General features: G+C 44.6%; 1 protein-coding gene across 3 annotated transcripts in view; it reads right to left on the reverse strand.

Annotated features, from left to right (window-relative positions):
- LOC137358541 (integrin alpha-7-like) overlaps nucleotides 1–14,039 on the reverse strand; it is a 155,073-nt gene that overhangs the window by 19,338 nt on the left and 121,696 nt on the right. For all 3 annotated transcript variants that reach the window (XM_068024485.1, XM_068024484.1, XM_068024483.1), the window contains 3 exons: nucleotides 10,596–10,679; nucleotides 4,865–4,944; nucleotides 403–480 (listed from right to left, as the gene is read on the reverse strand). In XM_068024485.1, the coding sequence (XP_067880586.1) occupies nucleotides 403–480; nucleotides 4,865–4,944; nucleotides 10,596–10,679 (242 nt within the window). The remainder of the gene's footprint in view (nucleotides 1–402; nucleotides 481–4,864; nucleotides 4,945–10,595; nucleotides 10,680–14,039) is intronic.

Genomic DNA, 14,039 nt, shown 5'->3' on the forward strand with positions numbered 1-14,039 from the left:
CGCAACAGTCAAATTGTGCACAGCAAGCTCCCACAAACAGCAATGCGATAATGACCAAGGTAATTTATTATGTAGAAACTGACTGCTGCATTTGCCTATATAACAGTGACAACACTGCTGAGGCCCCACACGAATGAAAAATGCAACTTCTTTCTTGTGTAGTTCTTGTATTGTGGGAGCATGTTGACAAGGTACTGGGGTGAGACTGCTCAAATTTAGAAGCCAGCAGACAGAGAGAACTTTCATCCCCATCACTCTCGGCTGGGCTAAGACCCAGATCATAGGGTCAATATCTAACCTGCTGCACACCCCTTTGAACTTTGACACTCACTCTTTGAACAAGCAACATAGGAAGCTCAGATCTAATAGGAATGTGTTTTTTTTTTAGGAGGGAACACTTACCCAGAGAGGGAGAGTGGCAGTACAATCATGACGTGGGCACTGGTTGTGACTGGGTTCAAATCGGTTTGTTCACTGATGCTGTAAAAATAAACAAAAATCAACATTTCAGGATTCTCATCATCATAATCTTGATAAATTGCCATCAACTAAATTTTTAAAAAAAATCTATCCCTATTTTTACCAATAGATTAGAAATAAGCAAACATGAAAAGTAAATTCTCCTGCCCCGAAGCAGGCAGGTGAGAGGACACAGCAGGTGGCGCCCTTGTACAGGTAGGTAACATGGTACGAGGTGCAACAGCACCCTCTGCTGGCATCAATTCAATCTTCTTCTTCTTCTTTGGCCTCCTTATCTCGAGAGACAATGGGTAAGCGCCTGGAGGTGGTCAGTGGTTTGTGAAGCAGCGCCTGGAGTGGCTATAAAGGCCAATTCTAGAGTGTCAGACTCTTCCACAGGTGCCGCAGATAAAATTGGTTGCTGGGGCTATTACACAGTTGGCTCTCCCCTTGCGCTTGTGTCTTTTTTCCTGCCAACTACTAAGTCTCTTCGACTCGCCACTCTTTAGCCCTGCCTTCATGGCTGTCCGCCAGCCCTGGCGATCACTGGCAACTGACTCCCACGACTTGTCACAGGACTTCATGTCGCGTTTGCAGACGTCTTTAAAGCGGAGACATGGACAGCCGGTGGGTCTGATACCAGTGACGAGCTCGCTGTACAATGTGTCCTTGGGGATCCTGCCATCTTCCATGCGGCTCACATGGCCAAGCCATCTCAGGCGCCACTGGCTCAGTAGGGTGTATATGCTGGGGATGTTGGCCGCCTCAAGGACTTGTGTGTTGGAAATATGGTCCTGCCACCTGATGCCAAGGATTCTCCGGAGGCAGCGAAGATGGAATGAATTGAGACGTCGCTCTTGGCTGACCTGCGTTGTCCAGGCCTCGCTGCTGTAGAGCAAGGTACTGAGGACACAGGCTTGATACACTCGAACTTTTGTGTTCCGTGTCAGTGCGCCATTTTCCCACACTCTCTCGGCCAGTCTGGACACAGCAGTGGAAGCCTTTCCCATGCGCTTGTTTAATTCTGCATCGAGAGACAGGTTACTGGTGATAGTTGAGCCTAGGTAGGTAAACTCTTGAACCACTTCCAGAGCGTGGTCGCCGATATTGATGGATGAAGCATTTCTGATGTCCTGCCCCATGATGTTCGTTTTCTTGAGGCTGATGGTGAGGCCAAATTCATTGCAGGCAGCCGCAATCCTCTTGATGAGTGTCTGCAAACACTCTTCAGTGTGGGATGTTAATGCAGCATCGTCAGCAAAGAGGAGTTCCCTGATGAGGACTTTCCGTACTGATCTTGTGTGGAGGAAAATTCCTTCTTCTGAAGACCTGAACGCATGTGAGAGCAGCAGGGAGAAGAAGATCCCAAACAGTGTAGTTGCGAGAACACAGCCCTGTTTCACGCCACTCAGGATAGGAAAGGGCTCTGATGAGGAGCCACCATGTTGAATTGTGCCTTTCATATTGTCATGGAATGAGGTGATGATACTTAGTAGCTTTGGTGGACATCCGATCTTTTCTAGTAGTCTGAAGAGACCACGTCTGCTGACGAGGTCAAAGGCTTTGGTGAGATCGACGAAAGCAACGTAGAGGGGCATCTGTTGTTCTCGGCATTTCTCCTGTAGCTGGCGAAGGGAGAACAGCATGTCAATGGTGGATCTCTGTGCTCGAAAGCCACACTGTGCCTCAGGGTAGACGTGCTCAGCCAGCTTCTGGAGCCTGTTTAAAGCGACTCAAGCGAAGACTTTCCCCACTATGCTGAGCAGGGAGATTCCACGATAGTTGTTGCAGTCACCGCGGTCACCCTTGTTCTTATAGAGGGTGATGATATTGGCATCGCGCATGTCCTGAGGTACTGCTCCCTCGTCCCAGCACAGGCAAAGCAGTTCATGGAGTGCTGAAAGTATAGCAGGCTTGGCACGCTTGATTATTTCAGGGGTAATGCCGTCCTTCCCAGGGGCTTTTCCACTGGCTAGAGAATCAATGGCATCACTGAGTTCCAATTTTGTTGGCTGTTCGTCCAGCTCATCCATGACTGGCAGAGACTGGGCTGCATTGAGGGCGGTCTCAGTGTCAACATTTTCCCTGGAGTACAGTTCTAGGTGGTGCTCAACTGAGCAGTCCATTTGCTTGCGTTGGTCAGTGATGGGGGGTGATCTTCTTGACGGTTGGCCCAAAAGCTCTCTTAATGCCATCATACATTCCTCTGATGTTTCTGGTGTCGGAGGCCAGCTGAATACAACTGCATAGGTGTTGCCAGTAGTCATTTGCGCAGCGCCTGGCTGTTTTTTGTGCAGCGCTTCTGGCTGCTTTAAGTGCTACAGATGTTAACTCGCTGGGGGCTTTCTTGTCGTTCAACAGTGCAATGCGCTTAGCGGCTATGACAGGTTCCAGCTCTACAAAGTGAGATTGAAACCAATCTGCATTCCGCTTCATACATTTGCCATAGGTGGTCATTGGTGAGTAAGAGATGGCGTCTCTGATGTGGGCCCACTTAGTCTCTGCATCCCCTGTAGGAGTGTTTCGAAGGGCTTTTTCAAGTGAATTTAGAAACTTATGTAACACCTGTGGATAAGAAATTCTGCTAGTGTTGATGCGCGGGTGGCCCTTCTGCTTGGAGTGATGTAGCTTCTTTGGTTTGAGTCTAATTTTGCTGCACACCAGGGAGTGGTCGGTGTCGCAGTCCGCACTGTGGAAGCTGCGTGTGATTTGAACGCTGTTTAAAGAGGCTCGCCTTGTGACGATGAGGTCCAGCTGGTGCCAATGATGAAATTCAATACTGCACTGATTGTCAGTCAATGATCTCGTCTGTTAAAAAGGATAGTCATGCCCTGCCGATCAGGTGCCACATTATATTATAGAACCAATATATCTGAGCAAAGCGTGTCAGGGGGTGGTTGTGGGGAGGGGTTGCGGCAGTTAAGGTTGTTTTAATTTCCCTACTACGCTCGGTTCTGGATCTCAGCTGCCATGGGGGAAATGCTGAGCGGAAGGTAGAATCAGAGGCAATCTTGTTTGTCAGCCAATCTCACACACCTCCCAGAGAAAGCTGATAACCTGCTGCCTTGGCTCAGCAGCTAACTAGTTCAGCACTCAACAGGGAAGTAAATGCTGCAAATACGCAGCAGGTCAGTAACTGTAAATAGAGGGGACAGGTTAGTGGGTTATTATCGTCCCAACAACATGCCGAAGCTCCAGAAAGTGTGCTCTCTGCTGCCACAGGGGGCAACTTGTTCATGTCTGCAGCAAGCCAAAAAGCAGTGAATTCAAATTTTTAAATATACTTAAAATGTTAACCTGTCTTTTGTCACCGCAGATGCATTTTCTATTTTTCTCCCAGCTGAGTAACGAAAACAACAACTTGTATTTATATAGCGCCTTTAACATCCCTTCACTGGAGCATTATAAAGGAAAATTTGGCACCGAGCCACATAAGGAGATGGAGCAGATTGCGAAAAGCTTGGTCAAAGGTTTTAAAGAGCATCTTAAAGGAGGAGAGGCAAAGAGATGGAGAGGTTTAGGGAGGGAATTCCAGAGCTTAGGGCCGAGGCAACTGAAGGCACAGCCACCAATGCTGAAGCGAATTAAATTCAGGGATGCTCAAGAGGTCAGAATTAGAGGAGCGCAGATATCTCAGAAGGTTGTGGGGCTGGAGGAGATTACAGAGATAGGGAGGGGCGAGGCCATGGAGGGATTTGAAAACAAGAATGAGAGTTTTAAAATTGAGATGTTGCTTCACCGGAAACCAATGTAGGTCAGCGAGCACAGGGGTGATAGCCAAACAAGACTTGGTGCGAGTTAAGACACGGGGCAGCAGTTTTGGATGACCTCAAGTTTACGGAGGGTAGGATGTGAGAGCCCAGCCAGGAGTGTGTTGAAATAATCAAGTCTCGCGGTAACAAAGGCATGAATGAGGGTTTCAGCAGATGAGCTGAGGCAAGGCGAAGTCGAGCGATGTTACAGAGGTGGAAATAGGCGGTCTTAGCGATGGTGTGATTATGAGGTCAGAAGCTCATCTCAGGGCCAAATATAACACCAAAGTTGCCAACAGTCTGGTTCAGCCTCAGACTGTTGCCAGGGAGAGGGATGGAGTCAGCAGTGAGGGAACAGTTTGTAGTGGGCATTGAAGACAACAGCTTCAGTCTTCCCAATATTTAGTTGGAAGAAATTTCTGCTTATCCAGTACTGGATGTTGGATAAGTAGTCTGATAATTTAGCAGCAGTGGAGGCGTTGGGAGAGGTGGTGATGAGGTAGAGCTGGGTGTCGTCAGTGTAACTATGTAGTCAGGGGAGACCAAAGCAGGTAGAAAAATAGGACATCGTTCCCTCACACTGAAAAGAAAAACAAAAATCACATCCTTCACAGGTGATTCTGCTCTATTTCACCATCTAAGGTGACACTCACGTTGTTAGCTGAAGTATAATTGGTAGAGTTGTGGTCTCAATGGTGATTCTAGAAGTGCTTAAGATCAGGTAAAAGGTGACCTGTCAAATAAAGTAGATAGAGTCAGAACAACTGTGTGATATTAGACATCAACACTGAGCAACTCTGCAATCTGAGCACAACATTTGCCTAGTAAAAACTCCTTTTACACTGTCCGCATCAAACACTCCCAGGACAGGTACAGCACGGGGTTAGATACAGAGTAAAGCTCCCTCTACACTGTCCCATCGAACACACGAACATATGAATTAGGAGCAGAAGTAGGCCACTTAGCCCTTCGAGCCTGCTCCGCCATTCAATACGTTCATTGCTGAACTGATTACTCCACATTTCCACCTACCCCTGATCACCTTCCACCCCCTTGCGATCTACCTCTGCCTTAAAAATATTCAAAGACTCTGCTTCCCCCACCTTTCGAGGAAGAGAATTCCAAAGACTCACAACCCTCTGAGAGAAAAGATTTCTCCTCATCTCTGTCTTAAATAGGAGACCCCTTATTTTCAAACAGTGACCCCTAGTTCTAGATTCTCCCACAAGGGGCAACATCCTTTCCACATCCACCCTGTCACGATCCCTCAGGATCTTGTATGTTTCAATCAAGTCGCCTCTTACTCTTCTAAATTCCAGCAGATACAATATTTCCAATCTTTCCTCTTAAGACAGCCCACCCATGCCAGGTATTAGTCTAGTAAACTTTCTCTGTCCTGCCTCCAATGCATTTACATCCTTCCTTAAATAAGGAGACCAGTACTGTACACAGTACTCTAGATGTGGTCTCACCAATGTCCTGTATAGCTGAAGCATAACCTCCCTACTTTTGTATTCAATTCCCCTCGCGATAGACAATAACATTCTATTAGCTTTCCTAATTACTTGCTGAACCTGCATACTAACCTTTTGCGATTCATGCACGAGGACACCCAGATCCCTCTGCATCTCAGAGCTCTGCAAACTCTCACCATTTACATAATATGCTTCTTTTTTATTCTTCCTGCCAAAATGGACAATTTCACACTTTCCCACATTATACTCCATTTGCCAGGTCTTTGCCCACTCACTTAACCTATCTATATCCCTTTGTAGCCTCCTTATGTCCGCTTCACAAGTTACTTTCCTACCTATCTTTGTGTCATCAGCAAATTTAGCAACCATACCTTCAGTCCCTTCATCTAAGTCATTTATATAAATTGTAAAAAGTTGAAACCCCAGCACAGATCCCTCTGACACACCACTCGTTACATCTTGCCAACCAGAAAATGACCCATTTATGCCCACTCTCTGTTTCCTCTTAGCTAACCAATCTTCTATCCGTGCCAATATGTTATCCCCTACACCACAAGCTTTTATTTTCTGCAATAACCTTTGATGTGGCACCTTATCAAATGCCTTCTGGAAATCTAAGTACAATACATCCACCTGTTCCCCTTTATCCACAGCACATGTAACTCCCTCAAAGAACTCCAATAAATTGGTTAAACATGATTTCCCTTTCACAAAACCATGTTGACTCTGCCTGATTAGCTTGAATTTTTCTAAATGCCCTGCTATAACATCTTTAATAATAGCTTCTAATATTTTCCCTAAGTCAGGTGTTAAGCGAACTGGCCTGTAGTTTCCTGCTTTCTGTCTCCCTTCCTTTTTGAATAAAGGAGTTACATTTGCTATTTTCCAATCTAACGGAACGTTCCCCAAATCTAGGGAACTTTGGAAAATTAAAACTAACGCATCAACTATCTCACTAGCCACTTCTTTTAACACCCTCGGATGAAGTCCATCAAAACCCGGGGACTTGTCAGCCCACAGCTCCAACAATTTGTTCAGTACCATGTCCCTAGTGATTGTAATTTTCATAAGTTCTTCTCTCCCCTCCATTTCCTGACTTACAGCTAATACTGGGATGTTACTTGTATCCTCAGTAGTGAAGACCGATGCAAAATATCTGTTCAAATCATCTGCCATCTCTTTATTATCCATTATTAATTCCCCAGACTCACTTTTTATTGGACCAATGCTCACTTTGTTAACTCTTTTCTTTTTTAAATATCGATAGAAACTCTTACTATCTGTCTTTATATTTCTAGCTAGCTTTCTCTCGTACTCTAATTTTACCTTCCTTATCAATCTTTTCGTCATTCTTTGCTGTTTTTTATATTCTGTCCAATCTTCTGACCTGCCTCCCATCTTTGTGCAATTATAGGCTTTTTCTTTAAGTTTGATACTATCTTTAACTGTTTTAGTTAACCACGGATGGCAGGTCCCACCCTTGGAATTTTTCTTTCTTGTTGAAATGTATCTATTCTGTGTATTCTGAAATATCCCCTTAAATGTCTGCCGCTGCATCTCTATTGACCTATCCCTTAACCTGATTTGCCAGTTCACTTTCATTAGCTCTGCTTTCATGCCCTCATAATTGCCCTTATTTAAGTTTAAAATACTAGTCTTGGACCCACTCTTTTCTCCCTCAAACTGAATGTAAAATTCAATCATATTATGATCGCTGCTACCTAGGGACGCCTTAACTATGAGGTCATTAATTAATCCTATCTCATTGCACAATGCCAGGTCTAGTATAACCTGCTCTCTGGTTGGCTCCAGAACGTATTGTTCCAAAAAATTATCCCAAAAACATTCTATGTACTCCTCATCTAGGTTACCTCTGCCCATCTGATTTTTCCAGTCCATATGTAGGTTAAAATCCCCCATAGTATCGCTGTACCTTTCTGACAAGCTGCCTTTATACTCTGTCCTACAGTGTAGTTAATGTTAGGTGGCATGTACACCACTCCCACAAGTGACTTCTTGCCTTTATGATTTCTCATCTCTAGTCAAACTGCTTCTACACCCTGGTATCCTGAACTTAGATCATCCCTCTCTATTGCGCTAATACCATCATTAATTAACAGATCTAACCCTCCAACTTTTCCGAGCTTCCTGTCCTTCTTAAATGCCATGTACCCTTCAATATTCAGGTCCCAATCTATGTCATCCTGCAGCCATGTCTCTGTATTGGCTATCAGATCTTACTTATTTATTTCTATTTGCACTCTCAGTTCACCTGTTTTGTTTCGAATGCTACGTGCATTCAGATACAGAGCCTTTAGTTTTGTCCTTTCATTATTTTTGTAACCTCTAGCCTTTTCTGTTGATTTACTCTTAGATTTGTACACTCTGTCCCTTCCTGTCACATTCTGTTTATCATTTCCCATATTAATACCTTTCTCTCTTGCCTTGTCTCTACTCCTTGATTTACCATATCTTCCCAAATTTGATCCCTTGCCCCCAATATTTAGTTTAAAGCCCTCTCTACTTCCCGAGTTATACAGCTCACTAGAGCTGCAGCTCGGACTCCAGTTCAATGACTCTGAGCCGAAGCTCTTCGAGCCGCAAACACTTACAACAGACGTGTTTGCCCTGAATCACACTGGCATCCAGGAGCTCCCACATGCTGCAGCCATGACACATCACCTGTCCTGCCATCCTTAATGTGTTTTAATTAGCTACTTAATTATTTTATTCAATTATTTATTTTATATATATATATCTTATTAAGCTTACCACTAGTTCCTTTACTGTTTTAAACGTTAGGATTAGAATGGACCTTAATCACTTACCAGATCTCACCAAATAGGTAGCTTCTTCCCAAACCAATCACCTACCTGCTTGACTGTGATGTTTGATGCTATGTTTGATTTAAATTCAATTAAATTAAAAGCTCACCTGTATACTCACCCTGGTGGCTCTCTGTTTCCCTGCTCTCACTGTTGATTGTGACACTCCCAGGACTGGTACATCATGGGTTAGATACAGAGTAAAGCTCCCTCTTCACTGTCCCCATCAAACACTCCCAGGACAGGTAGACCACAGAGTTAGATACTGAGGAAAGATCACTGACCTGAAACGTTAACTCTGTTGATCTCTCCAGAGATGCTGCCTGACCTGCTGAGTATTTCCAGCACTTTCTGTTTTTATATCAAACTACTGAGACTCACTAATAGTGGCCATTTCAAGGATCTGCTTTTAGTAAGGGCCAGCAACATCACATGGAGTTCACTGAGTAAGAACCAGACTTTGGGAACTAGCATGGGTCGTAGGAACATGGGAACAGGAGGAGGCCATTCAGCCCCTCCAGCCTGTCCTTTCATTCAATAAGATCATGGCTGATCTGTATCTTAACTCCATCCACCCACCTGGGTTCCGTAACCCTGATTACCCTTACTCAACAGCTTTTTGGGGAAGAGTTTTCCAGATTTCCACAACCCTGTGTGTGAAGTGCTTCCTGACATCAACCCTGCATGGGCTAGCTCTAATTTAAAAATGATGACCTTTGCTCTGGATTTCCCCCACTATAGGAAATATTTTCACTCTATCTAATCTGGCAACAACAACAACTTTCATTTATATAGCGCTTCTAACATCGTAAAATGGTCCAATTCACTTCACAGGTGCAATTATCAGATAAAATTTGACACCAGAGAAATTAGGAATGTGACCAAAAGCTTGGTCAAAGAGGCAGGTTTTAAGGAGTGTCTTAAAGGAGGAAAGGGAGATATAGAGACAGAGAGGTTTAGGGAGGGATTTCCAGAGCTTAGGGCCTAGGCACCTGAAGGCACGGCCTCCAATGGTGGAGTGATTAAAATCAGGGATGCTCAAGAGGCCAGAATTAGAGGAGTGCAGATATCTCGGAAGGTTGTGGGGCTGAAGGAGATTCCAGAGATAGGGAGGGGCGAGGCCATGGAGGGATTTGAAAACAAGGGTAAGAATTTTAAAATGGAGGTGGTTCCAGACCAGGAGACAATGTAGGTCAACGAGCACAGGAGTGATAGGACATCTGCTCAGTCTTCACACTAGTCAGCAACTTTCCGTGTAACGATCACCCTTATTATTTCAATGCTGTTTAAGCAAGCTCAAGCCTTCATATTATCATAAATAGTTTTGGTAAAGAAAATCAGTGTGCTTTACATTAAACTTTTCATTTTATCAGACTTAAGTGCATAATCCAAGCTGACACTCCAGTGCAACACCGAGGGCGTGCTGCACTGTCAGAGGTGCATTTTTCGGATGAGAAGTTAAACGGAGGCCTGGGCTGCCCTCCCAGGTGGACGTAAAAAAAAAAAAATCGCCTAGCATTATTTTAAAAAGTAGGGGAGTTCTTCCCGGTTTCTTGGCTAATATTTAACCTTCAAACAACATCACTAAAACAGATTATCTGGCCATTGTCACATTGCTGTTTGTGGGATCTTGCTGTGTACAAATTGGCTGCTGTGTTTCTTACATTACAATAGTGACTACACTTCAAAAATACTTAGGTGTAAAACACTTTGGGATATCCTGGGGCTATGAAAGGTCCTATTTAAATGCAATTCTTTTGTTCTAGAAGTACACAGAATGGTGAATTGGCTACATCTGTGTTAAGGTTGTAAAATAATAATAAACATTATTAAACTGAGTGCATTTGGCTCCTCGTCTCCTCTATTGATGCACTGATTCAATAGATGTCTGGCTGCGGAACGTCAGGAGCCAGTGGGTTCAGAACGTGTGGAGCATAAACACCAGCGTGGACCTCTTGGGCCGAATGGCCTGTTTCTATACTCTATGTAACATGGAGCTAATCGCTGTGCACTGTGAGGTGAAGGCCAGTCCAGAATGCTCCTTGATGCTTGCTGAACTAAAACAACTGGACCCATCTGCATACCTCAGCGTTCCGTTTCATTGGATTTCCCAGTTCACATTCAGCCTGAGATCCATTGGTATTTGCCACGCAGATCAGATTCTTGTCCTGGAAGATGAGACAGAAATATGTTCACCCCTTTTGCGTAGTGAGATTTTACTTGCCACCCTGAACATGCAGTCATCTGTCATATGGCGACAGGCGCACAATTGCTAGAATCTCCTGCTGTAAGCGCTTTAGTCAGTTTGAGTCCCATTAATGTCCATTCCTTCTCCAGAGCAAAGGGGGAGACTGAGCCAAGATTAATGGGCAACAGCAATCGGGAAAAAGGGTGTCGGACAAATCATTTTGTATCCTTTTGGAGGGGGGAAGAAGCAGAGGAGCTGCCCAGCGATGTTTTTCAATATGATATACACTGCGCTTTAAACAAATGAAAAGGGTTTACCAAACATTTAAGTGAGGATAATGTCTCTTTAATAAAAGACAGGCTATGCAATGATTTGGCTTAGTGTTAGGACATTTGAGGGCCATTATGGGTCCAGAACACTGGCACAGGATGATACCAGAACTGTGAGGTTCGAGCTCTCAGGAAAGGCTGAACAGGCTGGGGTTCTTTTCTCTAGAAACTTTAAGATAATGAAAGTGAGTGGATGTGGAGAAAATATTTCTAGTTTTGAGGGAGACCAAAACGAGAGTCCATGAATAAAAGATTGTCACTAATAAATCTAATCGGGAATTCAGGAGAAACCTCTTTACCCAGAGAGTGGTGAGAATGTGGAACTCACTACCACAGGGAGTGATTGAGGTGAATTGTATCAATGTGTTTAAGGATTTAAGGGGAAGCTAGATAAACACGAGGGAGAAAGGAATAGAAGGATATGCTGATGCGGTTAGATGAAAAGGGGTGTGAGGAGGTTTGTGTGGAGCATAAATACCATCATAGATCAGTTGGGATGAATGGCCTGTTTCTGTGCTGTACCTTCTATGTAACTCAATGCAAAAGGAGCTTAGAATCCAGAACCTCTTTGCTAACTTGTTTTGTTAAGTTTAAGGTGGTGGATACCTGTGTTGGGCAAAGGGGCGATTTTGCTTTTATTTTTTCCATCTGGTGTCAGTATTTCCTAAGCCAGGTACAGCACAAATACAGAATAAAGCTCCCGTTCCTGAGAGGAACGCCCCTTACTGCAGGCGCGGTCCTTTCCTCCTGTTTGGAACTGTGGTATTTTCAGTCCATGGATCAGCCGTTCCTTTGTTGCCTCCCTGAATGAGGCTGCCAATTTTGGCTGAACTGTGCCAACTTATGGGCAGTTTGTGTAGTGAGCCTATGTCTGCTTGAAACTATGTTCTACTCTGAATCATAGTTTCCCCAGGGCCTAAAACTGTGCAGCTCCTCCCCTCCCTCAGTCTGTCCTTCCTCTTACAAGCTCCAAGCTTGGTGTCACCCAGCCAACTACTTCTTGACTGATCTTGTGCTCTCTCTTAATTCTTTGCAGACTTGGTGCTGGCCAAATCACAGGACTTGGCCCTTCAGCTCGGTTTCTCAATAAGAAAAGAACTGTACTGAATGATTCAAACATATTTCAGTTCAGATCCTTCCAGCGAACAGAGGGGAGACATTAATTTCTTGGGGTCGGTGATGGATTTGAACATTGATCCCAAGGATCAATGCTCTAGCTCTCAGTATCACACAGTGCCCCAACCTCGATTAGAAGCCTTCAGTTTGCTGCAGGTTCCAGAGACCATAGGGAAGTCGGAGTCTGAAATGCCAAGGGCAAGAGTCAAAATATCGTCATTGCATAACATGCCTGTTCTTACAGGAGAGCTGACACTGAATATTAAAAGGAGAAGTGTGCAAAGAAAGGCTGGAAGTGGCCATTCTTCAAGTGTGAGCCTAGAGCAGTCAGTCATGGCAGGCTATTCCACTGCAGAGGCATCACAGGGGAGTCCAATTTCTGGCCTTAGCTGCCACACACACACACACACACACACACACACACACACACACACCTTTCAGCAGGAGGCATCGGGGAGCTTTTGAGACCTACACCACTTTTCTTTCCTTAGCCTAATGATGCTGTGGCCATTTGCTTTCGGCCTGGCCAAAACCCCAGTACTCTGCATGGACCAGGGATAGAACCTGTGACCTTCCTGCGCTCTAGGGCTCAGTTCCATACAGGAAGAAAGGACAACGTTGACTTTGGCCAGATGTGCTTGCTCCACTGAACTGGTTAAAATTACGATCGGTGAGTTCCCAGAGGCTCCAGGGTGATTAAGTAACCCGGGCAATTTTATCTGCCCACGCGCCAGGTTACCACTAGGAAGATAGGGTTAAAACAAAATCAACCCATTTCCCCCTCCCCAACATTTATTTTTATTCATTTCATGGCATGTGGGCATCACTGGCAAGGCCAGCATTTGTTGCCCATCCCTAATTGCCTTTTTTTTAAAAATTCGTTCATGGGATGTGGGCGTTGCTGGCTAGGCCAGCATTTATTGCCCATCCCTAATTACCCTTGAACTGAGTGGCCATTTCAGAGGGCATTTTAAGAGTCAACCACATTGCTGTGGGTCTGGAGTCACATGTAGGCCAGACCAGGTAAGGATGGCAGATTTCCTTCCCTAAAGGACATTAGTGAACCAGATGGGTTTTTTTTTTTAACAACATTCGACAATGGCTTCATGGTCACACTAGACTAGCTTTTTAATTTCAGATTTTATTAATTGAATTCAAATTTCACCATCTGCTGTGGTGGGATTCGAACCCATGTCCCCAGAGTATTAGCCTGGGCCTCTGGGCTACCAGTCCAGTGACATTACCACTACGCTACTGCCTCCCCAATGGAGATGGGTTTTTACAACAATTGATGGTAGTTTCATGGTCACCATTACTGAGACTAGCTTTCAATTCCAGATTGTCATTAATTAATTGAATTTGTTAATTAATTGCATTTAATCCCACCAGCTGCCATGGTGGGATTTGAACCGGTGTCCCCAGAATATTAGCATGGGTCTCTGGGTTACTAGTGCAGTGACATCACCACTACGCCACCACCTCCCCTCTTTGCCACTTAATGTGTCCCATTGGCCAGAGGGACTATTCAGAGTATGACAAATTTACATAGATGGTTTCCATTATAAATCCATAATGGAAAAGGTTGGCTGGAAGTGTGTGCATATTAATATTTTTCATGTATGAATCGATATAGTGGAGCTCACGGTGCGTTCGGCCAAGGAGGACCTGTGTACCTTTAAGGCACAAAAGCCAAATAATCACGAGTTCAGGTCATTCAGAGTTCAATTGTTCTTCGGTCAGCGGACTTTCCAAATGTTAAAGTGCTGGTCAGTTTCAGCTGAGGATCGGAAGCGCTCAGCGGTTAAGAAACCTTTCTGTTGAGATTGCTTTGCAACTGCTATAAAATGTGGCGTCTGCGGTCTGACATCTGGAGTACATTGACTGGGCAGTTTTGA

Source organism: Heterodontus francisci, chromosome X (assembly GCF_036365525.1).
Source record: "Heterodontus francisci isolate sHetFra1 chromosome X, sHetFra1.hap1, whole genome shotgun sequence".
In the NCBI taxonomy this organism is placed as follows: domain Eukaryota; kingdom Metazoa; phylum Chordata; class Chondrichthyes; order Heterodontiformes; family Heterodontidae; genus Heterodontus; species Heterodontus francisci.